The sequence below is a fragment of the Theobroma cacao genome, chromosome 2, assembly GCF_053813885.1.
Source record: "Theobroma cacao isolate CCN51 chromosome 2, ASM5381388v1, whole genome shotgun sequence".
Taxonomy (NCBI): Eukaryota; Viridiplantae; Streptophyta; class Magnoliopsida; order Malvales; family Malvaceae; genus Theobroma; species Theobroma cacao.
The window spans coordinates 12,247,007-12,272,825 of record NC_142640.1 but is presented as its reverse complement, the minus strand read 5'-3'; the positions used below and the strand labels follow the sequence as shown (position 1 = coordinate 12,272,825).

At 35.6% G+C, this 25,819-nt stretch overlaps 2 protein-coding genes across 2 annotated transcripts; both read left to right on the top strand.

Annotated features, from left to right (window-relative positions):
• The first annotated feature begins 17,399 nt into the window (after positions 1–17,399).
• On the top strand, positions 17,400–20,687 carry LOC18608787 (proteophosphoglycan-like protein). Its single transcript, XM_018116330.2, has 2 exons — positions 17,400–18,215; positions 20,257–20,687. Coding segments are annotated over exons 1-2 (678 nt in total). The 5' UTR covers positions 17,400–17,538; the 3' UTR covers positions 20,258–20,687.
• A 1,238-nt stretch (positions 20,688–21,925) lies between these two features.
• PHB7 (prohibitin 7) lies at positions 21,926–25,385 on the top strand. The gene is made up of 6 exons (XM_007043650.3): positions 21,926–22,045; positions 23,116–23,303; positions 23,612–23,728; positions 24,026–24,196; positions 24,298–24,510; positions 24,853–25,385. Exons 2-6 carry the CDS (start codon positions 23,127–23,129, stop codon positions 25,045–25,047), a joined length of 873 nt encoding a protein of 290 aa, XP_007043712.1. The 5' UTR covers positions 21,926–22,045; positions 23,116–23,126; the 3' UTR covers positions 25,048–25,385.
• Positions 25,386–25,819: the final 434 nt, after the last annotated feature.

The window sequence follows — 25,819 nt, the reverse complement described above, 5'->3', positions numbered from 1 at the left end:
GTTTCAGAGACGTTCTCTGATATGAGGTTGGATGATGACCTGAAATTGATAGTGGCCATGAAATTATTAGAGAAGAGAGCTCGCACATGGTGAAATTCAGTAAAATCTCGTTCCACTACTCCTCCGATCTGGTCAGACTTCCTAAGAGAATTTGATGGTCAGTATTTCACTTATTTCCATCATAAAGAAAAGAAAAGAGAATTTCTGAGTTTGAAACAAGAGAATTTAACTGTAGAGGAGTACGAAGCTCGTTTTGACGAGCTGATGTTATATGTGCCGGATCTGGTGAAATCTTAGTAGAATCAGATCAATTATTTCGAGGAAGGGCTCCGTAATGAGATTAGAGAGTGGATGACAGTGACTAGTAGGGAACCACATAAGAAGGTCGTACAGATGGCTTTACAGGCTGAGAAGCTCGTGATTAAGAATAGGAAGATTTGGACCGAGTTTGCAAAAAAGAGAAATCCGAGTGTATCTTCCAATTAGCCACCAAAAAAGGGCAAAGACTCATATGCTTCAGGGAGCACTACCTCTGTTTCAGTGACATCTCCTCGACCTCCATTTTCACAGACATAGCAGAGGCCTCAGAGATTTAACAGATCTGCGATGACTACTTCTTGGAAGAGTTTCGGAGGTTTTGATAGATGCAGGAGATGTGGGAAGAATCATGTTGGGCCGTGTAGGGGACCAGTACGATGTTATCATTGTGATCAGTCGGGCCACATTAAGAGTGAGTGCCCACAGCTAAGACGGGTTACTGCAATTGCTCCATCTCCATCAACTCGTACGGATATGCAGAGGAGAAATCCTTATGGGTTACCACCAAGGCAGATTGTGGAGTAATGGTTGGTGAGGAAGAATTTAGGGGTGACTTGATTCCTCTAGAGATCCAAGATTTTGATTTGATATTGGGTATGGTCTGGTTAACTGCACATCAGGCGAATGTGGATTGTTTTAGAAAAGAGGTTGTTCTTCAAAATTTGAAAGGAGCAGAGATTGTTTTTGCAGGGAAACGTTGAGTATTACCGTCTTGTGTAATCTCGGCCATCAAAGCATTAAAATTAGTGTAGAAAGGGTATCTGGCTTATTTGGCTCACGTGATTGATATTTCAAAAGGGGAACCTAAATTAGAGGATGTCCCAATAGTAAATGAGTTTTCTGATGTATTTCTTGATGAGTTACCAGGACTACCTCCTGATCGAGAGCTTGAGTTCCCTATTGATTTACTTTCTGGTACTGCACCTATTTCTATCCCTCCATATAGAATGGCTCCGGCAGAGTTAAAGGAACTAAAAGTCTAGTTGCAAGATTTGGTGGATAAAGGTTTCATTCGCCTTAGCATTTCTCTTTGGGGAGCACCGATCATATTTGTAAAGAAGAAAGATGACACTCTTCGATTGTGTATCGATTACCGTCAGCTGAACTGAGTGACCATCAAGAATAAATACCCTCTACCTCGGATCGATGATATTTTTGATCAATTACGAGGTGCTATGGTATTTTCAAATATTGATTTGAGGTCTGGGTATTATCAGTTGAAGATTAAGGAGCAGGATGTACCCAAGACTACTTTTAGGACGCGTTATGGGCATTATGAGTTTCTAGTGATGCCGTTTGGTTTGACTAATGCCCCGGCAGCTTTAATGGATCTTATCAACAGGGTGTTCCATCCATATTTAGATAAGTTTGTGATAGTGTTCATAGATGACATCTTGGTTTACTCGAAGAATGATGATGAACATGCTACCCATTTGCACATTGTGTTGCAAACTTTGCTCGAGAGATAACTCTATGCCAAGTTCTCTAAATGTGAGTTCTGGTTAAAGGAAGTGATTTTCTTGGGACATGTGGTGTCCAGAGCTGAAATTTATGTCGATCCCAAGAAGATTGAGGCAATCTTACAATGGGAGCAACCGAGAACGGTAATTGAGATTCGCAGTTTCCTTGGCTTAGCCGACTATTATCAGAGATTTGTTCAGGGATTTTCTTTGATAGCAGCTCCTCTGACTCGTTTGACTCATAAAAGAGTTAAGTTTGAGTGGGATAATGTTTGTGAGAATCGATTTCAGGAGCTAAAGAACCGATTGACCTCTGCTCTCGTTTTAACACTTCCTGTTAATGAAAAAGAATTTGTGGTATACAGTGATGCATCTAAGTTGGGATTAGGGTGTGTATTAATGCAGGATAACAAAGTAATAGCTTATGCTTCTAGACAGTTGAAGAAGCATGAGACAAATTATTGTACTCATGACCTGGAGTTGGCAACAGTAGTATTCGCATTGAAGATTTGCAGACATTATTTATATGGTGAGCATTGTCAGATTTTTACTGATCATAAAAGTTTGAAATATTTGCTCACCCATAAAGAACTTAATTTGAAACAAAGACAGTGGCTGGAGTTGATTAAGGATTACGACTTGGTGATTGATTATCATCCGGGGAAGGCAAATGTTGTAGCGAATGCTTTAAGTCGTAAATCCTCATCTTCATTAGCTATACTTCGGAGTTCTTATTTTTCGATGTTACTTGAGATGAAGTCTCTAGGGATCCAGTTGAATAATGGTGAGGATGGAACCCTACTTGCTAGTTTTGTTGTGAGACCTTCATTGTTGAATCAAATCAGAGAATTGTATAAATCTGATGATTGGTTGAAATAGGAAGTTCAAAAGCTGCAAAATAGAGAAACTAGTGAATTTAGACTCAGTGATAATGGTACCTTGATGTTTAGAGACCGGATTTATGTCCCTAAGGATGATCAGTTGAGACGAGCTATTTTGGAGGAAGCTTATTCTTCCGCCTATGCTTTACATCCCGGAAGCACCAAGATGTATCGGACTATTAAAGAAAGTTATTGGTGGTCGGGTGTGAAACGATACATAGCAGAGTTTGTAGTAAAATGTCTCACATGCCAACAGATTAAGGCAGAGCATCAAAAACCATCAAGTACTCTTCAACTTTTACCGATTCTTGAATGAAAGTGGGAACACGTGACTATGGACTTTGTATTGGGTTTATCGCGGACACAAAGTGGGAAGGATGCTATTTGGGTGATTGTTGATAGATTGACTAAGTCCACCCATTTCTTGGCTATCCATAGCACGTATTCTATTGAGAAACTGGTAAAACTTTATATAGATGAAATTGTGAGATTACATGGAGTTTCAGTTTCTATTATGTCAGATCAAGACCCTCGATTTACTTCTTGATTTTGGTCAAAATTTTAGGAAGCTCTCGAAACTAAATTGAGATTTAGTACTGCCTTTCATCCGTAAACTGATGGTCAATTTGAAAGGACTATTCAAACCTTGGAGGATATGTTACGGGCTTGTGTCATTGACTTCATTGGGAGTTGAGACAGACACTTGCCATTGGTGGAGTTCGCTATAATAACAGTTTTCAGTCTAGTATTAGGATGGCTCCATACGAGGCTTTGTATGGAAGAAAGTGTCGAACTCTACTTTATTAGGATAAAGTGGGTGAGAGGAAATTGTTTAATGTGGAATTGATTGATCTAACAAATGACAAGGTCAAGGTTATCCGAGAGCGGTTAAAGACAACTCAAGATAGGCAGAAGAATTATTTTGATAGACGAAGGAAAGATTTGGAGTTTGAAGTTGACGATAAAGTTTTTCTTAAGGTTTCTCCTTGGAAAGGTAATAATTTGAAAATTCCAAGTATTAAATCTTATTTGATTATACTATTGTGATAATTTATGGTATTTATTGTGATTCGATTCGTGAAGCGGGGAAAGCTCAATCCGAGATACATTGGACCCTTTCGTATCATTGAAAGGATTGGGCCAGTGGCTTACAGACTTGAATTACCCCTGGAGTTAGATCGGATTTAAAATGTCTTCCATGTCTCGATGTTGAAAAAGTATGTTCCCGATCCCTCTCACATTCTAGAGACACCTCCCATTGAGTTGCATGAAGATTTGAAGTTCAAGGTGCAGCTTGTACGTATTCTAGATCGAAAGGATCGAGTGCAAAGGAATAAGAGTATTCCAATGGTGAAAGTATTGTGGAAAAATGCTCGAATGGAAGAAATGACGTGGGAAGTCGAGCGCTAGATGAGAAACCAATATCCACATCTTTTCTTGGAATCCGGTAAGTGAAATTTTGAGGTCAAAATTTTATTTTTAAGGGGGGTAGTACTGTAAAGCCTGACCTTATAAAATGCTTGTCATGACATACATGTGATGATAGCATGATTGCATGCTATGAGGGTCTCTAAAAATTTACAAAAGTAGGTATTGTACCTAGAGGTACAACAAAGTTGATTTAAGCCTCGAACTAGATCAAATAAGAATTTTAAGGTGAGATTAAGAGCTTCATAGTCCATGGATGACTCAAAATGGTAATTCAGAGTTTAAGGATCAATTTGGAATCAAACCAGAATTTTCACTATTCAGGGGTAAAATGGTCATTTGCCACCTAGGGACAAAATGAGAATTTTAAAAAAGATTTTTTTTGCCCCATTTGACTTATTGGAGTATAATTTGAGTATAGGAGTATGATTTGACGTTGACAAGTGAAAAAAATTGTGATCCTGGTATTTTTTGGAGCATAAGGGTAAAATGGTAATTTTACCATTTTAGGGGCACAATTGTAATTTTACACACCTGACACTTGTCCAGCACATAGATTTTACCCAATTTTATAATGGATAATTGAAGGGATTTATATGGTGGAGAGAGAAAGCTTAATAATTAAGAAATAAAAATGGGCCAATGAAATGGTGACACATGGCCTGTTAATATCCATTTATTTTTTTAGCTTTAAAATCAACAAAAATCAGCCTATTTTCTTCATAATGGCCGGCCAAAGCATGAAGTGAAGAAAAACAAAGAAAGAACAAAACCTAGGTGGGAAAATTGAAGAAAAAGTGTGGGATTTCAAGAGATTAAGCTAATAAAGGTAAAATTTTGTGATTTTATCTTGTGATTTACACTACCCATGCTTTCTTTTTCATTTTCCATGCTTAGAACTCAGGTTTTCATGGTGAATTCATGGCTAACCAAATGGGTATGGAGAGAGAATGAAGTTGGATTGATTTGATTCTAAGTTATGTTAGTGTTTTTGGTTAGTTTAGCATATTTAAAAACAAAACAACAAGAAAAAAAATCATTTTCTCCCATTACCCATAAGAGGCCGAATTTTCTAGGGAGGATATTGAGGCTGAAATTGATGATATTTCATGATATTTGGATGGTATTTAATGATTGGTGAGGCTAGAAATTTAATGGAAAATTTTAGCATGAAAATTTGAATTTTTACCTAATGTATAGACATGTGCGATTTATGATTCAAACTGATAAATTGAATCATATTCACAATCATTGAGGTATTTTAAGTATAATTGGAGTGTAGAAAGTGAAAAAAATCGATTTGGAGTTAAATTGGAGGTTTTAGCCAATTACACCGAGAATAGTGCAAATTAGGTCGAATACCGTATTTAAATGGCTATTTGGACATTTTTTCATTCCATATCATGCATTAGTAGTTTAAATTAGTTTAATTTCTATTTAGTACCAATGTAGTAAGTTTCTCGATTTTGTACTATGTCTAGGTGGTGAATCCTCCGATAAAGGCAAGGAAATTGTACTTGAGGATCGGTAGTCAGAGTATTCTAAAAATTCGACTCCCGAAATAGTGAGTAACCTTACCATCATTTTAATTATCTAAAGTATGTTTTTAATCGGTTTTGGTTAAATTTTATGAAAATGAGTTTAAAAGGTAAATTTTTGTGTTTTACAAACAGAATGTGTTTACCTGAAAAGATTTTTATAAATTGTCTTGAAATTGAATAACGATTTTGAAAATAGAGTAATTGGAGACCACCGGTATGTTGCAAATTTATGATTGGAAATTGATGGCTTATGTTATATTGTTATTGTGTTGGCATGACCAGTTGGACTGTGTTTTATGAATTGTATGAATTATTTTATTTTACCTTTGCAGGCTGGGTAGTAAAATATTAGCCTTGTCATGCTGTCAAAATTTTATTGTATGGTGGGTTTAGCTTGCTGCAGTAAGTGGATTCTGTGGACTAGCCTATTAGAGGGGCACAGAATCCGGATATATATATATGTACCTCGGTCGGAGAGGCATGTAGGGTATCTCCTGAGGTATGGACAGAGTTCACGTCACGCCAAACCACCTCGTGATGATGAACTCCGCTAACGCCAAGGAATGGCTATGTTTTTCAAACTAAAAATATGTTTACGTGTATACGAACTTTTTAACAACATTGGTGGACTCGGTTAGATACCTCGGCCAAGGTATCCCCGAGAATGATTTTGGCAGGAGCTAAGCTTTTAAGATACTCATAAGCCATGATGAATATTTAAATGAAATGAATATTTATATTATGAAATACATATTGAGATTAAATATTTTAATTGTCTCATTTTACTCGACTTTAGATATTTCGAATGATGTTTGTTTGCTCACTAGGATTATAAAATCTCACCACTCTCATTTTCACCCATTTCAGGTTCAGATTAGGCTATAGATAGTTGATTTCATCGAGGACTACCCTTGGATTTGCATTCCTCCAAACTGTAGGTTCATAATCCTCTTTACTTTTGGTTATTCGGGGGCCCATTGGTCATTGTAAATTAAATTAAATACTCTGGTTTACTGTATTACAATATGTATGAATTTACTTTACTTTTATACTACAAAAATTATCTACGTATAACTTTGAAAATATTATTTAATAAGAAAATAGAATATTTTACTTAATATTTATTTTATTTTCTTATTATATCCAAATAATCATAATTTCGTTTTAAACGAATGTTTTAGACATCTAAATTTATTTTTGCTTTTGAAATATATGTTCTGCATTTATATACTACATTATTGGCTAGTTTCGAAATTTTTGAAAAAATGACCAAAATACCCCTGTGAGACAAAAATTAATATTTTATTTGTTTTAAGTTGGAAACAGCTTAAAATCTTTTAGAACACGATATTTGACAATGGTTGCTCATAAGGGAAATGAGAAACTGATATTAAAACCTTGCGGGGTTTCGGGTTGATATTCCGGATAATGAGTATCTATCGGGACATCGCGACGGTTGTCACCGGCTCAATGGGAGTACCGGGTCATGACAAATTTGGGCAAATAGCTTAGGTATAATAAATTCTCTTTGGTAAAATAAAAATATAAACTTAAATAACTTAGTTCATTTTTTTTTTTGTGCGTAATGCTCCTTTCTAATTCACCTTATAAATGTGATACATGGTAACTCTAATAAACCTTAAAGGGGGAATTAAGGGGATTCTTAATGTACTAGACATAGGAATTTCGAAATCCAGACTAAGGGAATTAATTAGGAGTTAGTAACTTTATTAAACCTTACAAGGGAATTTAAAGGGAATCTTAATGAACTAGACATAGGAACTTAAGAATCCAGACTAAAAAGAAAATGACATATGAATTAGTAGAATAGATGACTCTTAAGTGAGAGCAAGGTTAATGACCACTACATCTACTAGTCACGTGTAATCGTTTAAGAGAACTTAATCTTAAGGCGTTATCATTAATTATCTTATCTATCATAGTAAATGGTTAGTAATAATAGGTTTACATGACTTAGACATAAGCATGTAGATAATTAAGTGTTCCTAATTAACAAGTTGTTTAAGATAATTTAAACCAAAGAGACAGCATTAACTTAAGTGAAAATGACCAAAGGAAGTTAGAAACCTTAGGCTTTTGTTATTGATTTTCTCTATAAAATTCTCAACGTTTCATGAAATTGGCTTAAGCAAAGGAAGCAAAACTCAGTAATCAGTGCAAGTCCACACAAGACAATCCTCGTGGGAATTCGACACTCTACTTACACTTGTCTATTGGAAGTGACCCGTGCACTTGCGAAATTTTGCTATCAAATAGTAATTTTGACTTTGCTAGATTCACTTTTTATCCAGATGCCTTGCAAAAATGGTCAAAAACGTGCAACATAACCTCCACTTGGTTCTTCGAAGTAATATCAAACAACAAAAGATCATCTACAAAACAAACATGAGAAAGAAAAGGCCCTTGACTAGTTAATAATAACGGTTTCCACCGTTCAAAATTCACTACACTATTAATCAAGTGGGACAATTTCTCCATACAAAGAACAAAGAGATAAGGTGACAAATGGTCATTCTGACAAATGCCTCTTGTGGGAGTAAAGACTTTTGTTGCACTGTCATTCCATAAAATGAAAAAAGTTGGAGATTTAAACACAAACATAATAAAATTAATCCATGCAGATGAAAACCTAATTTCTTCTAATACCTCTGGAAGGAAATACCATTTCAAATGGTCATAAGCCTTTTCAAGGTCAATTTTAATAGCCAGTGCACCCACCTTTCTCTTCATTAGTCGCATGGTATGTATGGCCTCCTAGACTTGTCGTAACGTGCCAGGTTCGGGAACCCTTCCGCTAGACGTGGGCAAAAATAAAATATCTTAGGGTCACCACCAATCCTTTTGATTTAGGTGTGATTGGCCACTTATTAACCCGATTCTAATCGACAAAGTCCTAAATTAATTTTAGGTCCGTCAACAAACGAGAACTGATCCACGTTTTTCAGAGATAGGTTCGGGAGTGCGGTTACACACAGAGAAGGGTTAGCACCTCTGTGATGCCCGTTCCACAAACGATACCATTTAATCTTAAGTTATTCTATTGCAGTCTGCCTTGATTTTATTCCTATGTTTCCTTAATCCTTCTTATTAATTAATTCTTTATTATGTTAGTTGATTGAGTCTTTTATTCGGTTTCACGGATGCACGTGATGCAATCGTAAAATGATGTTATGATTTATTCAATTTTAAACAATGAGGTTGACAATTATTTATTGAAAAATTATTCGTAGACCATCCCAACACTTTAGTGAGGTTTCGAAGTTTTCTTCACCTAGGGATATCTTGGGAAGAACTCATCTCTACAAGCTATTCAAGAAAATCCCATCATCAGAACTCTCGCCCATTAACAAAATAATCGTGACGTGCTATGACAGAATAAAATGATGATGTCTACATAAACGCGTTATGAACTTAATTAGTTCGTTATTCATGCAATTATATGTTTAATAGTTTAAGGTGATTTATTACTTTATTTATATATTTTATTATTTTTTATTAATTTTTTTATGTATACTATTTTTTTGTAACAATTATTTGAAGTATTGGGTACTGGAGTATAAAGCTCGGATCTATCCCAACACTTCGGTGAAGATCCGTCTCAAATACTATACCTAAGAAATCCACCCGAAAGAGGCAACTCTTTGCCCTTTTTTTAAGTAGAATTCTAGTATTGGATTAACTCAAATTAACTGCTTGACTTTTTTAATATTTGTAATTTAATATTATATTGTACATTCTATATATTTATAAATACCTAGATGAATTTTGTAATATAAACATTTTATTTTCTCTTGCCTTGACAACAAATTATACTTTATTCTCATTTTTTATTTCTTTTCATTTTTTAAGACCCATTTCTATTATTTATTAATTATTTTATACATATTTCAAAAAAACTAAGTACTTTCTAATCTTCCATTTAATTAATTAATTTTTTTTACCTTGTTCATTCACTTACTTTTTGTTACATATTTATATATATTTATATATGCATATCTTTTAATTTACTAACTCTACTATCTATTGTATTAAAGATTTTTATTGTTAGCTTTCATATGTTTTATTTTTCATATGCATAAATTTCAAACCACACAAAGAAAAATAATAAAACTATTATAACACTTAAACAAGAAATTAATAAACCACCTTCAATAGCTCAAGCCCAGACCATTATTTAATGAACAAGTCCATTACCTATTGGGTCGTAACTAACCCAATGCTCTAAATGGGTTCAGGCTCCACTAGGCTGCAAGGTTTGCCTTTGGACCAGCCTGGTTCTAACTAATATGCTCCAAGTGCAAGGTTTAGGAAAGAGAAAAAAAATCTTTTCCTTCCTCAGCTGTGCGATGTCGTTCAGAGGCGGCTTTTTTTTTTTTTTTCTTTTTCTCCTCCCTCTTTCTCTTTCTCTCTCCCCGCTAGTTTCTTTTCTCCTTTTCTTTTTCTTCTTTCTTTCTTTCCTTCTCTTTCTCCTTCTCCTTTTCTCCTTTCTCTCAGTCAGTGTCGCACCGGTGTTCTTCTGTTTCTCTCTTTCTCTCTTTCTTCTTCCTTCTTCTTTTTTCTTTCTTCTCTCATTTTGTCGATTGGCTTCTTCTTTTTTTTTCTTTTTTTTTCTTCTTTCTCTCTTTCTTCTCCTTTACGCCGGCAACACCCAGATTTGACCAAAACCCTTTGCTCCCTTTTATCTTTCGACCTCGGCACTTTCTCTAAAGCCGATCCTCTTTTCTTTTTTTTATTATTTTGTATATTTTTTTTGTATGTATTTTGATTGTTGTGGATCGTGGTTCCAACTGCTAGAGATTTAGGATTTTTCTTGGTTTTTTTGGTTTATGCTGTTGTGTTTTTTTTTATTGATTTTCCTAGCTTTCCCAAAATCCCCTAGCCTCAAATTTTTCAGGGTTCTTATAGAACTCAGTTGTCCAAATCTTTGGACAATCATGATCTTAGCAACACTAATTCCGGATGGGTAACCTTCAAGTCAAAGAAAATCCATCGAAAATGATCTCAAATCTCGGCTACCAGAGGAGCATTTAATACTCTGTATATTATTGACAATGGAGGCCAAGCGTGCTTCCATCCCTTCTTTTTTCTTCTTTTTATTTTTATTATTTTTTTGTTTTTTTACGTGTTTTTTAGTTCAATTTATTTATTTATTTTTATTTATTAAGTGGGTGTCTACAGGACTATGACAATATTATCTATAACCTGTCTAACATGAATGAAGCCACAGCACTATACTGAGTCTTTCCAACAATATCATTAAGAAAAAGGCCTTAAATGATCGACAAGAATCTTACTGATAATCTTCAATGGTATCGTGCAAAGATTGATTAGACAAAATTGTGAGATTTTTTTTGGAACCTCTACATTAAGAATGAAAGAAATCAAAGTATGATTCAAATTGGTAGAAAATTACCTATAATATACGCTTGTTGGAGAAAGCTAACAATACCCGCACCAACACTACTATAATACTTTTGGTAAAAGGCTGCAAGAAAGGCATCAAACCCTGGACATTTATTCAAATCCATGTCAAAAACTGCCATCCTAACTTCTCCATGAACAATCAAATTTAAGATTTCCTCTAAAGCATTATTATTAAGCTTTCAATGAGAGTTGATTGGAAGAGATTCATGCATACTATCATCAGTATAAAGATCTCGATAAAACATTATTGACATAAGCTTTAACTCAGATTGATCGTACGTAGCACCACGAGCCATCGTCTTTCTTTAAAGTAGAAATTCACTCCCTTTTCTTTTCCCTTTAACCACTGCATGGTAAAATTTAGTGTTGGCATCACCATTTTTTAACCATCCAACTCTTTTAAAGCCATATATTTTCTTCTGGATGAAGAATTAAATTATATTCTTCAACTAGGGCGATTCCTAAATATAACAAGAAATTATTAAATCCACAGTTCAGTTTAGCTTGAATCCCCTTAAGTCTTGCTAAGACCCTCATTTTTTGTTGTAAATATCACCAAATATATCATGTCACCATCTACCTAGAGAATCAATGAATTTCTCAAGCAAGTCAGGAAGATCTATTCTCTCCATGCTCTAGTTACTTTTAACAAAGTCATTGAAATTCGGGTGTGACATCCAAGATAATTCGAATTTGAACTCCTTATGTAGTCGAGGATTAGCGACATTTTCCTAATAGATAACCAACACGAGAGTATGGTCAGAGTGGGTTCTTAGTAATTTTGACACTTATGCATGAGGGAAAATAGTACGCCAAGCCTCATTTGCAACTGCTCTATCCAAGCGTTCTCTTGTAAAATTCAGTCTATCAATTTTCTTCCACCAAGTGAATTTTAACCCTGATGTACCTAGATCAATAAGCTGACAATGATTCATGCATTCCCTCATTTGGTTGCAATTATTAAAATTGATTATGCCTCACTTTGTTCTTTCATTCAGAAAAAGAAACTGATTGAAATCACCAATTAATATCCAGGGTAAATCATGTATTCCACTAGCCGAACATAAAGAACTCCATAATTGCTTCTTTTCTGCAACAATGAGACAACCATAAATCACAATGAACAACTAGACTTTATTTTCATAGTTGATCATTATATGGATTAGTTGAGAATAGTAAGCTAGTGTTTCTAAATCAACAAAGCCTACATCTCACATCACCTAAATTCTTCTTGAGAACTCAACTGCTTTTACAAGAACATAATTTGGTAGACCTATTTTCCTACATATTCTATTTGCTTTTTCTTCTGAAACTCTCTCGACTCTTGAAAAATGAAAAGATACAGATCATGCAATTTAATAAAATTCTTAATATTTCTAATGCATTGTCGAGAGGCTGCTTCTCTCGCATTCCAACTCAAGACTTTCAACATCAAATAAAAACTAATGGATAAAATAATCAGAGTATAAAATAAATGTCACAACTTAAATTTCGGGTCATGACTAGTGCATAGGCCCAATGGACGTAGTCCACTAAGCCCAAGCAAGCCTATTAATATGACCTGTTCATCATTCCGTCAAAAGTTGCTAAGTCACATTTCATAACTTTGAATCAAATTAATACTAAGCATTACCAACTTGTAGTGGCATTACCAATCAAATATACATATGTCTATACATATCAAAAAGGGGACTCGATTTCCAGCGAAAAGACCCGAGTGACGTACGGCTATTGAATGCCGAGATACCTACTAAGGAAACGAATCTACAAGGGCACCTTGACCTAGTTATCGGTTGCCTCTTGATCTGAAAACATGAAGTTGAAAACGGTGAGTATACACTTAGTGAGTGAACAAGGAAGGGAACAAGCAACAATAAGGAAAATTTAAAGAAATCATGATGCATTTATCTTTAAAACAATGCACTTTGGTTTAGTTCTTATCAAAACCCCTCATGCAAACCCAAAATGAGTAAATCACTTAATGAAAAGGGTCTATGCTCAACAAAGGATTTGAAGAGTGAAAACTTAATAGCATTCATGCAATTCAAGTCAAGTAAACGACGAGTCCTCGCTGCAGCAGAAAGGCATTCTCGCTGCAGCTTTTTGCTACAGCGAAATTTGGGCTCAAGTTATCAACTGGACGAGGGTTTCTCAAATGGTCGAGGGTTTCTCTCTAAAATTTCTCATTTCAAACTTAATTAAATAAACCCCTAAATGTTAGGAGTCTATAATTTACTATGGTGTAAATGAAATGAAAAAATATGGCAAAAACCAACAAGATAGCATAATGGACAAAAATTTTCTCACTGCAGCAAGATTCAGTTGGCTAAAACAGAAAGTTTCTCGCTGCAGTGAGAAGCTTCAGCAACTTTCTCTCTGCAGCGAGAACTAGGTATGGTAAAAACCCTTAAAACCAGAGAGTTTCTCGCTACAGCGAGAAACAGAGCACTAAGAAAAAGTCTCCATTCCCTCAAGAAAAGGTCATCTTACTGAAATGACAAAAGCAACATGAAACACAAATAAATTCCTAAAGTTCAACATGTCAAATTTTCACATGCATTACAACCATATACCATATTCATGAGCTTTTGATAACACACATATTTATGTATGTATATATGTATATCAATCATCATGCACACCCTCCCATCATTATCAGCTCATATGCACTCTCACTAGCACATGGCTGGGTCATCATCGGCTTATGCGCACTCCTACTCGTACACAGCCGGGTCAACATCGGCTTATGCGCACTCCCACTCGCACTTTATCCGGTCAGCATCGGCTTATGCGCACTCCTACTCGCACATAGCCAGGTCAATATCATTACACAACATTATTCATATATATATATATACCCGATATAAGAGCACATAGGTCCATCTTTTTACACATTTCACATTTTTACAACATCAAAATATTTTATCAAGGGCTTGTTCCCCGGCACACATCTTTAAAGAAAAGTTGAAATAAATCATTCAAATGTGTCATACAAATACAATTATACCTCCCAAAACGATTTTGAAATGCAAGTTCACTCACCGGTATTTTGTTGAACCTTTAGTCGACTCTAACTTCCCTAATGGTCCAAATAGGGCGATGGAGCTTCGTTGGAACCTACCATCACATTAGCATCACCATTATGTCAATTCACATACTTATAAATTCTAAAAGCTTTATTTTAGCTAGCTTCCCCTTGCCATCTAGGTGGCTATCTATGTTCATTATCCTAATCACTCTAAAGTGAATGAACAACCTTAACTACCAAAACACCCATAAGTCTAAACACTAATCATTTTCAACACTAAGAATCAATTCTAATTCACTACTCACCTTGGTAGTTTGTATTTGAAATTCTTTCCAAAAACTTTCAAACTAATATTGAAGCTCCCTCTTTCTTTCTCTAAAACACCTAGTTAGTGAGAGAAAGTATGAAAATAAGATTTTCTTCAAGGGTTTTAAATTGAAAAAGTGAAAGAGTACAAGGGTTCTATGCAAAAGTGCACAAAAGCTTGAAAATTAGAGCTATTTTGAGAAAGGTTATGGAGCTTTCATATCAAGCTTTCATGGAGGATGAAAGCAACGTGAGATGAGAAGAAGAAGAAGAAGAAAAGCTGCTGAAGAATGAAGAAGCTGCTGGAAGAAAGAGATATTTATAGCTCAAGCTTATCCAACTCTATTTAAATTACGAAAATGCCCTCAACTAGTTAACTTGTTTTCCTTCAACCCTTATGCAATCTTTTTACTCTTTTGACACTGAGGCCAGGTCCACAAGGGTCTAAAAATACTCAGGTTTACGAAAACTTAAAATTTTAACTCAAGATGAAAAATGACCATTTTGCCCCTACCTCGAAAATCATCATCATTTTTATTTCTTTTGTCATTTTACCCGTATTTCATCATTCATTTATGCCTTAGGCCTACTTAGGCCATAATATTGTTTAAAATCTTACTTTTAGGGGCTTTCTAAGGAAATAACGAAATTACCCTTAGTCCATATTATCCCATCTATTTCTAATTACGAGTCTATAGAGGTCGAGGTCTCACAATAAACATATACACAAAAGGCTCTAACATTAGCAAGATTAAACTTGGATAACGTCATTTTCACGTTCTTCTAAATCCATAGCTTCAACCTCCCATCAGAGCTAGTTCTCATGTCACCAATATCATATGAAAACTGCACCTATTTTACCTTTGCAACCCCATGAATCCCAACCCTGATATTAGTTGTGTTAATAGCCTTATTCTCTAAAGCTAGGGTGGGACCCCATTAATCCCAACACACACTCTTAGTGAAGCAATTTTGACAAATCACTATATGGATCATCATTAGAGGTAGTACAATTATGCTATTATGGTTTGATAAGTCATAGTTGGTGTATAAAAGTCAAAAACGAAAACCCAAGAAGAATTCTACCAAAGAAAGTAGACATCAGACTTTCATGAATGTTGAATTCTTCCTCTTATAATTTTTCTAGATTAGTTTCAATTAAAGTGATATATGGCTTAGGGGATTAAAATTTTAATACTTCGCTATGTAATATCCATCTTAACATGATTCGAATCCCTTCCAACTTCCTCATCCTCTAACACATAAAAACATGACCTAGATTTAATAATAGGTTTGGAACTTTCCTGTGGAACAAACCCTTTATCTTTTGCTTTCAAACCTCTTTCTGTTCTATTCCTACTATTTCTTTAATAAGACATTTGGCTATCACCCAAGGACCGAATTTTGAAGCTTGAAAGTCCTTTTCAATCAGCTTGACTTCATTGGCTAATTTGATAGCTTGCTTCTTAAAAAAGCCTTCTTGTTCCTTATGCTTAACAAGACGTAATTTTGCACCATGACCAAATTTACCACAGTGGAAACATAGCATACGAAGTCCTTCATATTCGATTTTTTGTCATTTTCCTCCTATGAAAACTTTAGAAACCAACAGCTTGGTAAGGTCAAGTTCAATACACAAATGACCAAACTTTCCTCTCATGGCATAGGAAGTGGTTTGATCAATCTTGATAGTTTTAACTAACTTGTCACTAATCCTAGTTAAAACATCCTTGTCGTAAAATTCTAATGGTAACCCCGGCAAACGTATTTATGCTGCAACAGATTCTATCGAAGTTTCTTCAGATAGAAACCCAAGAGTCCATTTTCTAAGTGTGAGATAATGGCTAGCTATTATCCAAGGACCATCTGAGAGCACATGATTAAAATCAAATTTTTTTTTAGAATTTGAAACAATAGAAGTCGTTATCCAAATACACTGCTTGGAAATCACCCGCTAACGACCATAACTGTTTAACTCTGTTACACAGATATGTGTAGCTAATATCCCTCCCAAGTAGTTTCACAATCAACATATTCCTCCATGGCATACAAATACGTTTCTTTTCTTCCTTTGTTAATCTGATATAAGGACCACTAAGAACTCCTTCAAATGCATCATCATCAGAATCTAAATCATCCAAGATTTGACCCTTTTCCTCCGACTCCTCATCATCAAAACACATAACGAGGTCATCATGCATTAATATATTATGGTATGATGATTTAAGGTTCCCATCTTGATTTCGACACTAAAGAGGCTCGTTTTGAGAATGCATATCAACAGTGGATACATTGTTATCCATGCTCATGCGTTCACATTTGACTCCCACAAGAACAGGATTTTCTTTTGAACCAACGACGATCGATGGTGGTGATTGGCCACCAAAAGAATTTGCCTCCATGAGGGGTGAACACTAAGGTTTTTTGAACTTAGGTGTAAGATAGCAGATTTTGCTAAATGTGCACTAAGAGAAATCCTATTCTAAGTTAAAGTTAAAAGAATTGTCACGATATGTCAATTTTTTTAACACCTTTAACTTTAAGAATGTCCAATAATATTGTCACAATAGACAATTAATTATAGTATTACTTAATGGTACTATATCGTTTTAGCTAATGTCTAATTTAGAATCATGCTTAATTTACTAAAACAAAATTTGAACTTAAATACAACGTTACTGATTTAGTGATTGATATTGTATTTTGTCTAATAAAAAATTAACTTAGCAATCCACTTACTTCAAAGAAAAAAGAAATTAAATTAAACAGACATGTTCAATAACAAAGCCATAATAGCAGCGGCTGAGATCTGTCCACATCATCGTTCAGTCTTCCCCGTTGGTGCAAACTTCCAAAATCCATGGTCTCCTCGTCAGCATTCCACACATCAAAGGCAGCCCGCAGACGAACAATATTGCATCCATTAAAGAGCACAAAACAGAATAGGACACCTCCTTTCTTTCATTTATTAAGTCAAGGAAATTCGAGTTCCTGTTCTGTTTGGTTGTGCAAACTTTCACAATTCCAACAAGTATCAAGCGATCCCAAATCAGAAGACAGAAAACCAGGCAAGGGAGACTTAATACGACGCAAAAGCCGAAAAGCCAAAAGAGGTGGCGGGGAACTGGTGGATGGCAAGAACCAACAAGTATACCTCCATTAATTTCAATCATGTCCTTGAAAAAAACCTGACCTCCCCTCCCAATTCCACCAAAACTAAAAATCCACAATCCCACCACCCAAACCAACCTCCTTCTTTTTCTTCTTATTCTTCCATCTCAGCCGCAGCCGCAGCCAACGCCAAAACCCATGGCCGCATGCTCGTCCTGACCCGGCCCTCTCCCAAGCCCATTTCAACCCCTCCTCTTGTCTCCCCAACACCGCCCAAACAGTCTCAACCACATCAACTCCAACCCCGGTCAGCCCCAGCTCCAGATCAAACACTGCCGCCGGATCCGGCTCCTGATCAGATTTCTCTACGTCCTCTTGGTCGAACCGGGTCCGGGATATCCATTCCGGTTCAGGAGAGGGAGAAGGAAGTTGTGCCGGTTTCTGTGTCGCCGAAGCCGGATCGATTCGTTCCGCCGCATCTTAGGCCGGGCTTTGTGGGGAGAGAGGAGAGGCCTGGACCACAAGTGTTCCGTGGAAGAGAGCAGAGTCAGAAGCATTTCGGGTCGCCGGGTCGGTATGGCGAAGATGGGCGGCCCAAGTCAGGTGGTTACGAGAAGATGAGAAGAGGTGGTGAATCAGATCTGGGTTTGACTGATCGGCCCAGATCCAGTGGGAATCGCCCTAGTTCTAGTGGATGGTACGTCTCCACTTCTTACAAAGTATCGATTGGTCTTAAAAACTTTCTAATTTCATTTGCTTACTAGGACCCTATTCGTAGGAAATGAATTTCAGGTAATCCTAGATAGGGATGTTAGCTAGAGTAGAGGAAGAAAATATTCAATGTCTAGAGACAGGCTTTTTTAAACTACGAATAGATCTGGAGAAAATCCAAAGAGATAACTTCCCGATGCTCACTGGGGGGACCTAATTGATCGTCTTTACTATATAATTGTAACATATCCTTGGCTCTTTAAAATAAAGAAATAGGTCTGGATATTGGATTTTTAGACAAAGAATTTACTGTTTAGATCTTTAAGTTGGCTCATTATATAATTGTTGGAATTTTTCTAAAGGAAAGCTCCTTGTCTCCTTCCATTATATCTTTTCCTTTTTTCTATTCAGCAGTTAGATTACAAGCTAACCTTTAAACAATTGAGCCAAAACACGCTAAGTCATTCTCGTCTAGATATTTTCTGAAACCTGTGGGTGTTAGATAGAAATGTTTAAGGGTTTGGTGGGCTTTAGTAAATGTTAGGTCATTTTTACCATTAAAGGGAAAAAGCATAGTAGGTTATGTCAACCATGTATTTTTTAAAACAAAAAAAAAAAAGAGGAAATATCAATATAATTGTGATTTTACATTTATGTTACTTATAACAAATATGGACATTGGAAATTGTATGTTGAGGTAATCTCACTGATGTTTTATTATTCATATGGGCACTATAAAATGCTATTATATTAAGGGTAAACTTCATTTACAACTTTTCTGGTTTTAACTTTTCTCACATACCATCATGTAGGTTCTTTTTTCTCAATTAACATGTTGTGGATAATTCTTGTTTCTATTAGGATGTTAAGTTTGCCGAATAAACTTGTCAAAATATTCCCAATTCAAAGTTAGATTAGTTGTTCACACTTAGAGGTATTTTTTGAGATTTTACTAGATAAAATTAACAGCCTAACTCTTTGTGAGAAGAGAAGTTATTAGTAGGATGCTAATTAGGAAAAAAAAAATATTCACAAGATGTTAATTGAGAGAAAAGATAACACAGGATGCTGTGTTGAAAAAGTTGAAGTCATAAAGAGTGCAGGTGGAGTTTATCTTAAAATTAATTTTTTTTAAAAGCGTTATCTTTACTCTTTTTTTTTTTACATTTGGGGAAAGAGGGATTCGAACTCTACTTTTTTTTAGAAAAAGATCATGCACCAACCAATAAACCAATGAAAGTGTTTATCTTATAATTAATAGTATTATATGATATTAGCATCTGACTAGAATCAACCCATATTAGCCTGAATAACTAAAATTAACGTGGATCTTTTTTTTTTTTTAATTTTTTCGAAATAATCAGCATTGCCGAGTCTGGTTTTCAATTCTGAATTGGTTTGTTGGGACTTGAGGTTTTATGCCAGTGAAACTGGACCCTTAAGATTTATATCTTGTCTGTCTGCCTTGAGGTGGCTCATCAACAGTGCTTAAATCTTGAAAGGAATTAAATTGAGGGTTATTTCTTAATTTGCCACTTCCTTTTGGCAAGTTTCAGAATTTTGATGAAGCCCTATTGTTCTATGGCATCTGGGGGTTGCCACAACTGAACCTACATCATTAGCATTTTGATCTTTGCCTTTCACCCATCTTTCTCAATCTGTACAGTAGAAATTTCATTGAACATGTTATTCTCTGTGCACATTATTTATTGTACGATGTAATGTAGCTGATTTTCATTCTGTTTTCCCCTTCTTGTTCTTGAAATTCTTGTAATTACTTGGGAAGTTGGTGGTTAAGCACTCTCATTTCCACTACTTGCTTTTTCTTCATTACTCTCTTTGTTGCTTTGTCCTTTTTGTTCTCTGCCTCCTGTCTGCTTTTCTCTTAAATTTTGCCTTTGAATTGAGTTGCACTTGCACCTCTCCATGTGTTGGTATGTGTGGCCTTGATTGTGATTTGTTGTTGGAGTGACATTTTACTTTGTTTATATCTGTAAACTTCTAACTGAATAAATGCCCTTTTGCAGAGTTAGTTCTGAAGAACTTGTTTCGAAGATGGAGGTGGAACTTTCTTGAAAGCATAGATGGACGCCTAATTGTGCATGGCTGCTGCCTCTGCCTCTCAGTAAATCGCTTTATTTTTTAAAAGTTGGATAGAATATCATTTCGTGGAAGATAAAATACTGCCAGGTGGCACCATTTGAGGTGTTCTATTCGAAAATAGAGGTTTGAGGGCCGAAGTCCTTTCAGAGCTCGGAAATTAGCTGAGTGTAAGAATAGATGAAGGTGTCCTATGGCATGTAGAATTCACTTTATGTTATTTTTCCTGTTCAACCACTTTAACTATTACGAAGGGGCTCAAATATTGCCCCTCTCCTTATTCTTCCTCTTGGTTGTACTTGAAGATCCTCCCAGTTTGACAAATATTTATTTAATGTTTCTCCTTCTTCTATCGAAATTTATGATTAGAGCCTGCCAGAGACAGATTTACATTAATAGTCCAAATCTTGTCTATGCTCTGATTCTGTTCCCATTTCTCTTGCTATCTCTAGTTTTTCAAGGAGATGATGGAATAGGGCAATAGGCCCATGCAGCTTTCTTTCGGCTCGTAAAATAATCAAGTGATATATTTAGGGGGTATGTTACTGTTTATACAGGGTTCAGCTACTCCATAAATAGGTAGAGATGATGTTAAGAGTACAGATTCGCATAGGTTTTCGTTGTAGTATTTTACTTTTTCTTTTGTTTCTTTACAACTCTGGGAAATTCTCCATCTTCGTCTCACATCCTTAATCCCCCTCCTCTCCTCTCCTCTCCTCTCCTCTCCATGTGTTGTTTCCTTGTGCTGCAACTGCAAGCACCCATACCAAAGTACTGCACCAGCTTGGATTTTACTCTTTTGTCATTTTCTTTTTCTTTTTCCATTTTCCCATTCTTCTCCTTTTTTATTCTATTCTCTGTTGCCAAATATCAACTTTAGATCTGAGTCTTTTCCCCATATTTCAATATACTTTGTATTTTTTATGGTGATTGTTTTGTTATTTTTATAGTCATTACAGAGTTTTAAATGGTATTCTTTAGATTGTCCAAGTTTTCTCTAGATTTACAATTTGAATTTTTTATTTTTAATTTAGTTCGAATTTAAAAAAAAAAAACTAACAACTATCTTACTCGTTGTCAAAATTAAAATGTATAAAATCAAAATACATAAATGCTATGAATGATTTACAAACATAAAATATGGTAGTATATAGTCTGATCTTTATCAATAATTGAACTAAAATTTTTAATGGAATATTGATGTTTAATGTTAACTATACATTAAGTTTATAATAAAATATAAATATTTTAAAAAATAAAAAGTATATCAATTATAACAGTACATTTGTGATACATTTTATGCAGTTTACGTATAAATAATTACTTTCAATGCATTAAATTTTTTTCGTTTAACTTTATATTTCATTAAAATCATCATTATTAACAAAGTATGATTATATTCTCACTAATATATATTAAGACCGAAATTTTCGAAAGTAAAAACTCATACATATCCATAAAAAAGGTAAATAAATAAATAAATGGGCTTAAAGGCCTAAAACCCCTAATTGGGTTAAGCCCGAACAAAACGACGTAGCCGAAAGAGCCACTGGGTTTTCCGCATTGGGTCCGATCCATAGTCTTCACTGAAACCCTCCCAACCTTCTGGATTACTAATAATAATAATATAAACCCTAAACCCTTTCTCGCTTTCCCTTTCGACCCCAATAAACCCCTACGCCCTCTCTTCCTCTCTTCGACGGTGGGATTTCTAAGGTATTTGGAATCCATATTTCTTACTTTCTTTTTTTCAAAGAAAAGTTTTAAGATCATGTTTTGTTATGTTTGTTTGCTTCGAAATTCTGGGCAAAAAGGGTAGAAATCAGCCTTCTAGGTCCTAGGTTGAGGTTTCTTTTTCCCCCATTTCTATTGGTTTTTGTTAACTCATCTCTCTCTGGTCAAGGCGCTGTCAGCCGCCACTGTCAAAAGCGGTGGCGCGGTGCGATGTTATCCCCTTTTTTTTTTTTCGTGGAAGTTAGATTGGGGCTTTGAGGCGATTTTTTTTACTACTATAAATTTTTACATTTGATTTGACATGAAAATGACCATGGTTTTCTTGGATTTTTGCAATGTTGTTTGTATTTTCATTTTCAAAACTGAGGGAAACCCATTTTGCATTAAAAGAAACGATGGTGCTTTGAGTCGGCGTGCGCATGACCATGTTGTTTAAATGTAATACTTGTATGGAGCGTTTAGCAACAAATTATGTGAATCAACGTGTTATGGCAAAACGGGTAGCATAAATGCCGTTTATGTTTTTAGTTATGTTTGTGAATCCTCTCTTTTTCATCTTATATGTTTCCTTTTTCTAATCATCAAAAGTTTTAGCTGGGTTCTGTTCTTTGTAGAGGAAATAGTTTGGGTTACACTTCTTTCTGACTATCTGGCTTAACCATATGGAGGCAGAAAAGAAACATTTTGGAAGCCTAGTCTCTAATAGACAGAGTGCTTGCTATCAAGTTTATTTCAGGTTGCATGTGTGTAAACATCTATGTATTTGCCCGCTTGCCTGTTTTAATTTAGAGTTGCTTAAACTGTTTTTCTGAGTGACATCTTACCTCTAGTCTAATCTTGACCTTGGGTCATATGCATACTGCCTTTGCTTATAATGAAGATTCTATGTTTCTTAGTAGTTGTTAAGTAGTTGCTCTCTTATTATTTCCTCCCGGTTCCTTTTGTTTTCATCTTTTATGTATAAACCTACTGTTGCGTAATTTGCTTGATGTTTGGTTTTTGTTTACTTCTGGGTTCTTTCACAACGTGACATCAATATTTTATTTTTTCAGCATCGAGGAAAATGAATTTCAACAATGTCAAAGTTCCTAAAATGCCAGGAGGTGGAGCTCTTCCTACTTTGCTTAAGATTGGAGTCATTGGTGGGCTTGGCCTTTATGGAGTTGCCAACAGTCTCTACAATGTTGATGGAGGGCATCGAGCAATTGTTTTCAATCGTGTATTGGGCATCAAAGATAAGGTCATTTTTTGTGTAATGTTCTACTAGTTGACGTTTTATTCAGAAAGTCTCTCCTTCCCGAATGTCTATTGTTTATAGATATTATAATACTTTGGGACACTTGCATATCTTATCAACTTCTGTAAAAGAATGTCTATGGCTATGTATTCTCTATGGATTGACTATTACCTTGTGGCTTGTGCTATCTTTCATAAATGACCTAGATTTTTTGTTTTCTCCTGCTATCAACACACTTGTTTACTATCTTAATTTTTTGTTTAAATTTCTGTTTCGCAATGTGTCATGCCGTTTACTGATTGTTTGTGCAGGTTTATCCTGAGGGGACACACCTTATGATTCCGTGGTTTGAGAGGCCTATCATCTATGATGTTCGTGCAAGACCTCATCTAGTTGAGAGCACTTCTGGTAGTCGTGATCTCCAGATGGTAAGTGCTAATTTTCTCTTTTCAGATAGATTTTTGCTGTTGTATTCAAAAAGTTTCTGCCATTACCTTGTTGCATTTCAGTTTTCTAAAATGATAAAGTTAATCTCAGCTTATTTTATTTTTTTGTTGTACTTAACAATTCATGCTCTACTGCTGCTGAGATTAGAGTAGTTTTTGATAAAAGTTGTGTAAGCATGATTGAGTATTGAGAATAGGTGGAAACTTAAAATAGGAAACAGTTCCAGGAGGAAATTCTGTCTCTAGAAATTGAACCCATTTCTGAACTATCATCTGCAGGTGAAGATTGGGCTTCGAGTTCTCACTCGCCCTAACGCAAATGAATTACCTCAAATTTATCGAACCCTTGGTGAGAATTATAATGAGAGGGTCCTGCCTTCAATCATTCATGAAACTTTAAAAGCTGTGGTTGCTCAATACAATGCCAGCCAACTCATTACTCAGAGAGAGGTAGGTGTCCAGGCATATTCTTGCTTATAGTGTTATGTATGTTCTAATAATAGCATAATGGTGTGAATTTATTGTTCGAGATTGAACTTTTGTTCTTTTAGACTGTTAGTAGGGAGATTCGGAAGATTTTGACAGAAAGGGCAGCGAACTTCAACATTGAACTGGACGACGTGTCCATTACAAGCCTGACTTTCGGAAAGGAATTCACAGCTGCAATTGAGGCCAAACAGGTTGCTGCACAAGAAGCTGAGAGAGCTAAATTTATTGTGGAAAAGGCTGAACAGGACAAAAAAAGTGCTGTTATACGAGCACAGGTGAGACACATAAAATGGTCAATATTCACTCTGCCTTTGGGAGTTATGGATTGTACAGAAAAAAGAAGGAAGCAAATAAAGGACCAAAGAAGAGGCCAAGAGGGTAAAAGGGATAAATTTTCTATAAAAATTAGGTGATAAATTGCACCTGAATGGAAGTCTTAAGTAGATAAGGGTAAAATGGCTAGGCTATTTCCTATAAAATGCAAGCAAACAAACCGTCTGAAATAGATTTGCTTTACAGTTGTTTTTGCTTTGCCCATAAGATTGTGGGAGTTCTTTGTGCCTTGAATGGGTTGATCATTTTAGCCATCTAAAGCATTTGTCTTTTCTGGTTGCCAGGGTGAAGCCAAGAGTGCCCAGCTCATTGGTGAAGCTATTGCAAACAATCCAGCATTCATCACACTGAGGAAAATTGAAGCTTCTAGAGAAATTGCACAGACCATCTCCCATTCAGCCAACAAAGTCTACTTGAATTCAAAAGATCTGTTGCTGAACCTTCAGGAGATGAATCTGGAAACCAACCCAAAGAAATAGGCATGTTAAGTCGAAAACTCGGTTACCTCCCTGTGGTAGTTTCATTTCTCACATTGTTCGATCGTGAGAACGGTTAATAACTCAGTGGTGACAAAATTAAAGGCATATCTGTCTTCCCATGGATTTTTGTAAGGAGTTTATTTTGTCAAAGGATTAGTGTTCAAACATCAGATTTGTTAGAATTAGGACTGTTGGGTTTGAGGTATAAAAGAGCTGTTGCATATATGTTTCCCTCATTATGGTCCACCTATATTATCTGCGGAAGTTGATGTCGTTTCTTTGTTAGGAAGACACTGGCCATTTTTTTTGTTCAAATAAAAAACCTTTCGTTTTTTTCATTCTAGGGAGGCCGATACTTCTGGTTCATCCAGAAGTTAGTGGCAGTACATGCTTGCATTTTTTATATTATGCTAAGCCAGAATATTAATTAATGCTGGTAGTGCCATTTTCTTTGAGCGAATGCATATTTTTCCTTGGTAGTTATTGTTTCCAGTCCCTACCTCCTTAAACCATAAAAAAAAAAAGTTAAAGTAGCAAGCCAAAAAAGGGAAAAAAAAAAAAAGTCAAAGAGAGAAAAGGGGGAAGGCTGTATTTGTTAACATTAGGAGCTCAAGTGTCCCCTGGCCAAGCCAGAATCATGGGAGGTACTGGTAATGTGAGGCTTGCTACAAGATAGCGAGACATTGTTTGTGCTTGGTAACTATTAACTAGTTAATAGGCATGACCCCGAAATTTGTTGTTGAGGCCACCAAAATCTTGCAATACCAAGTAA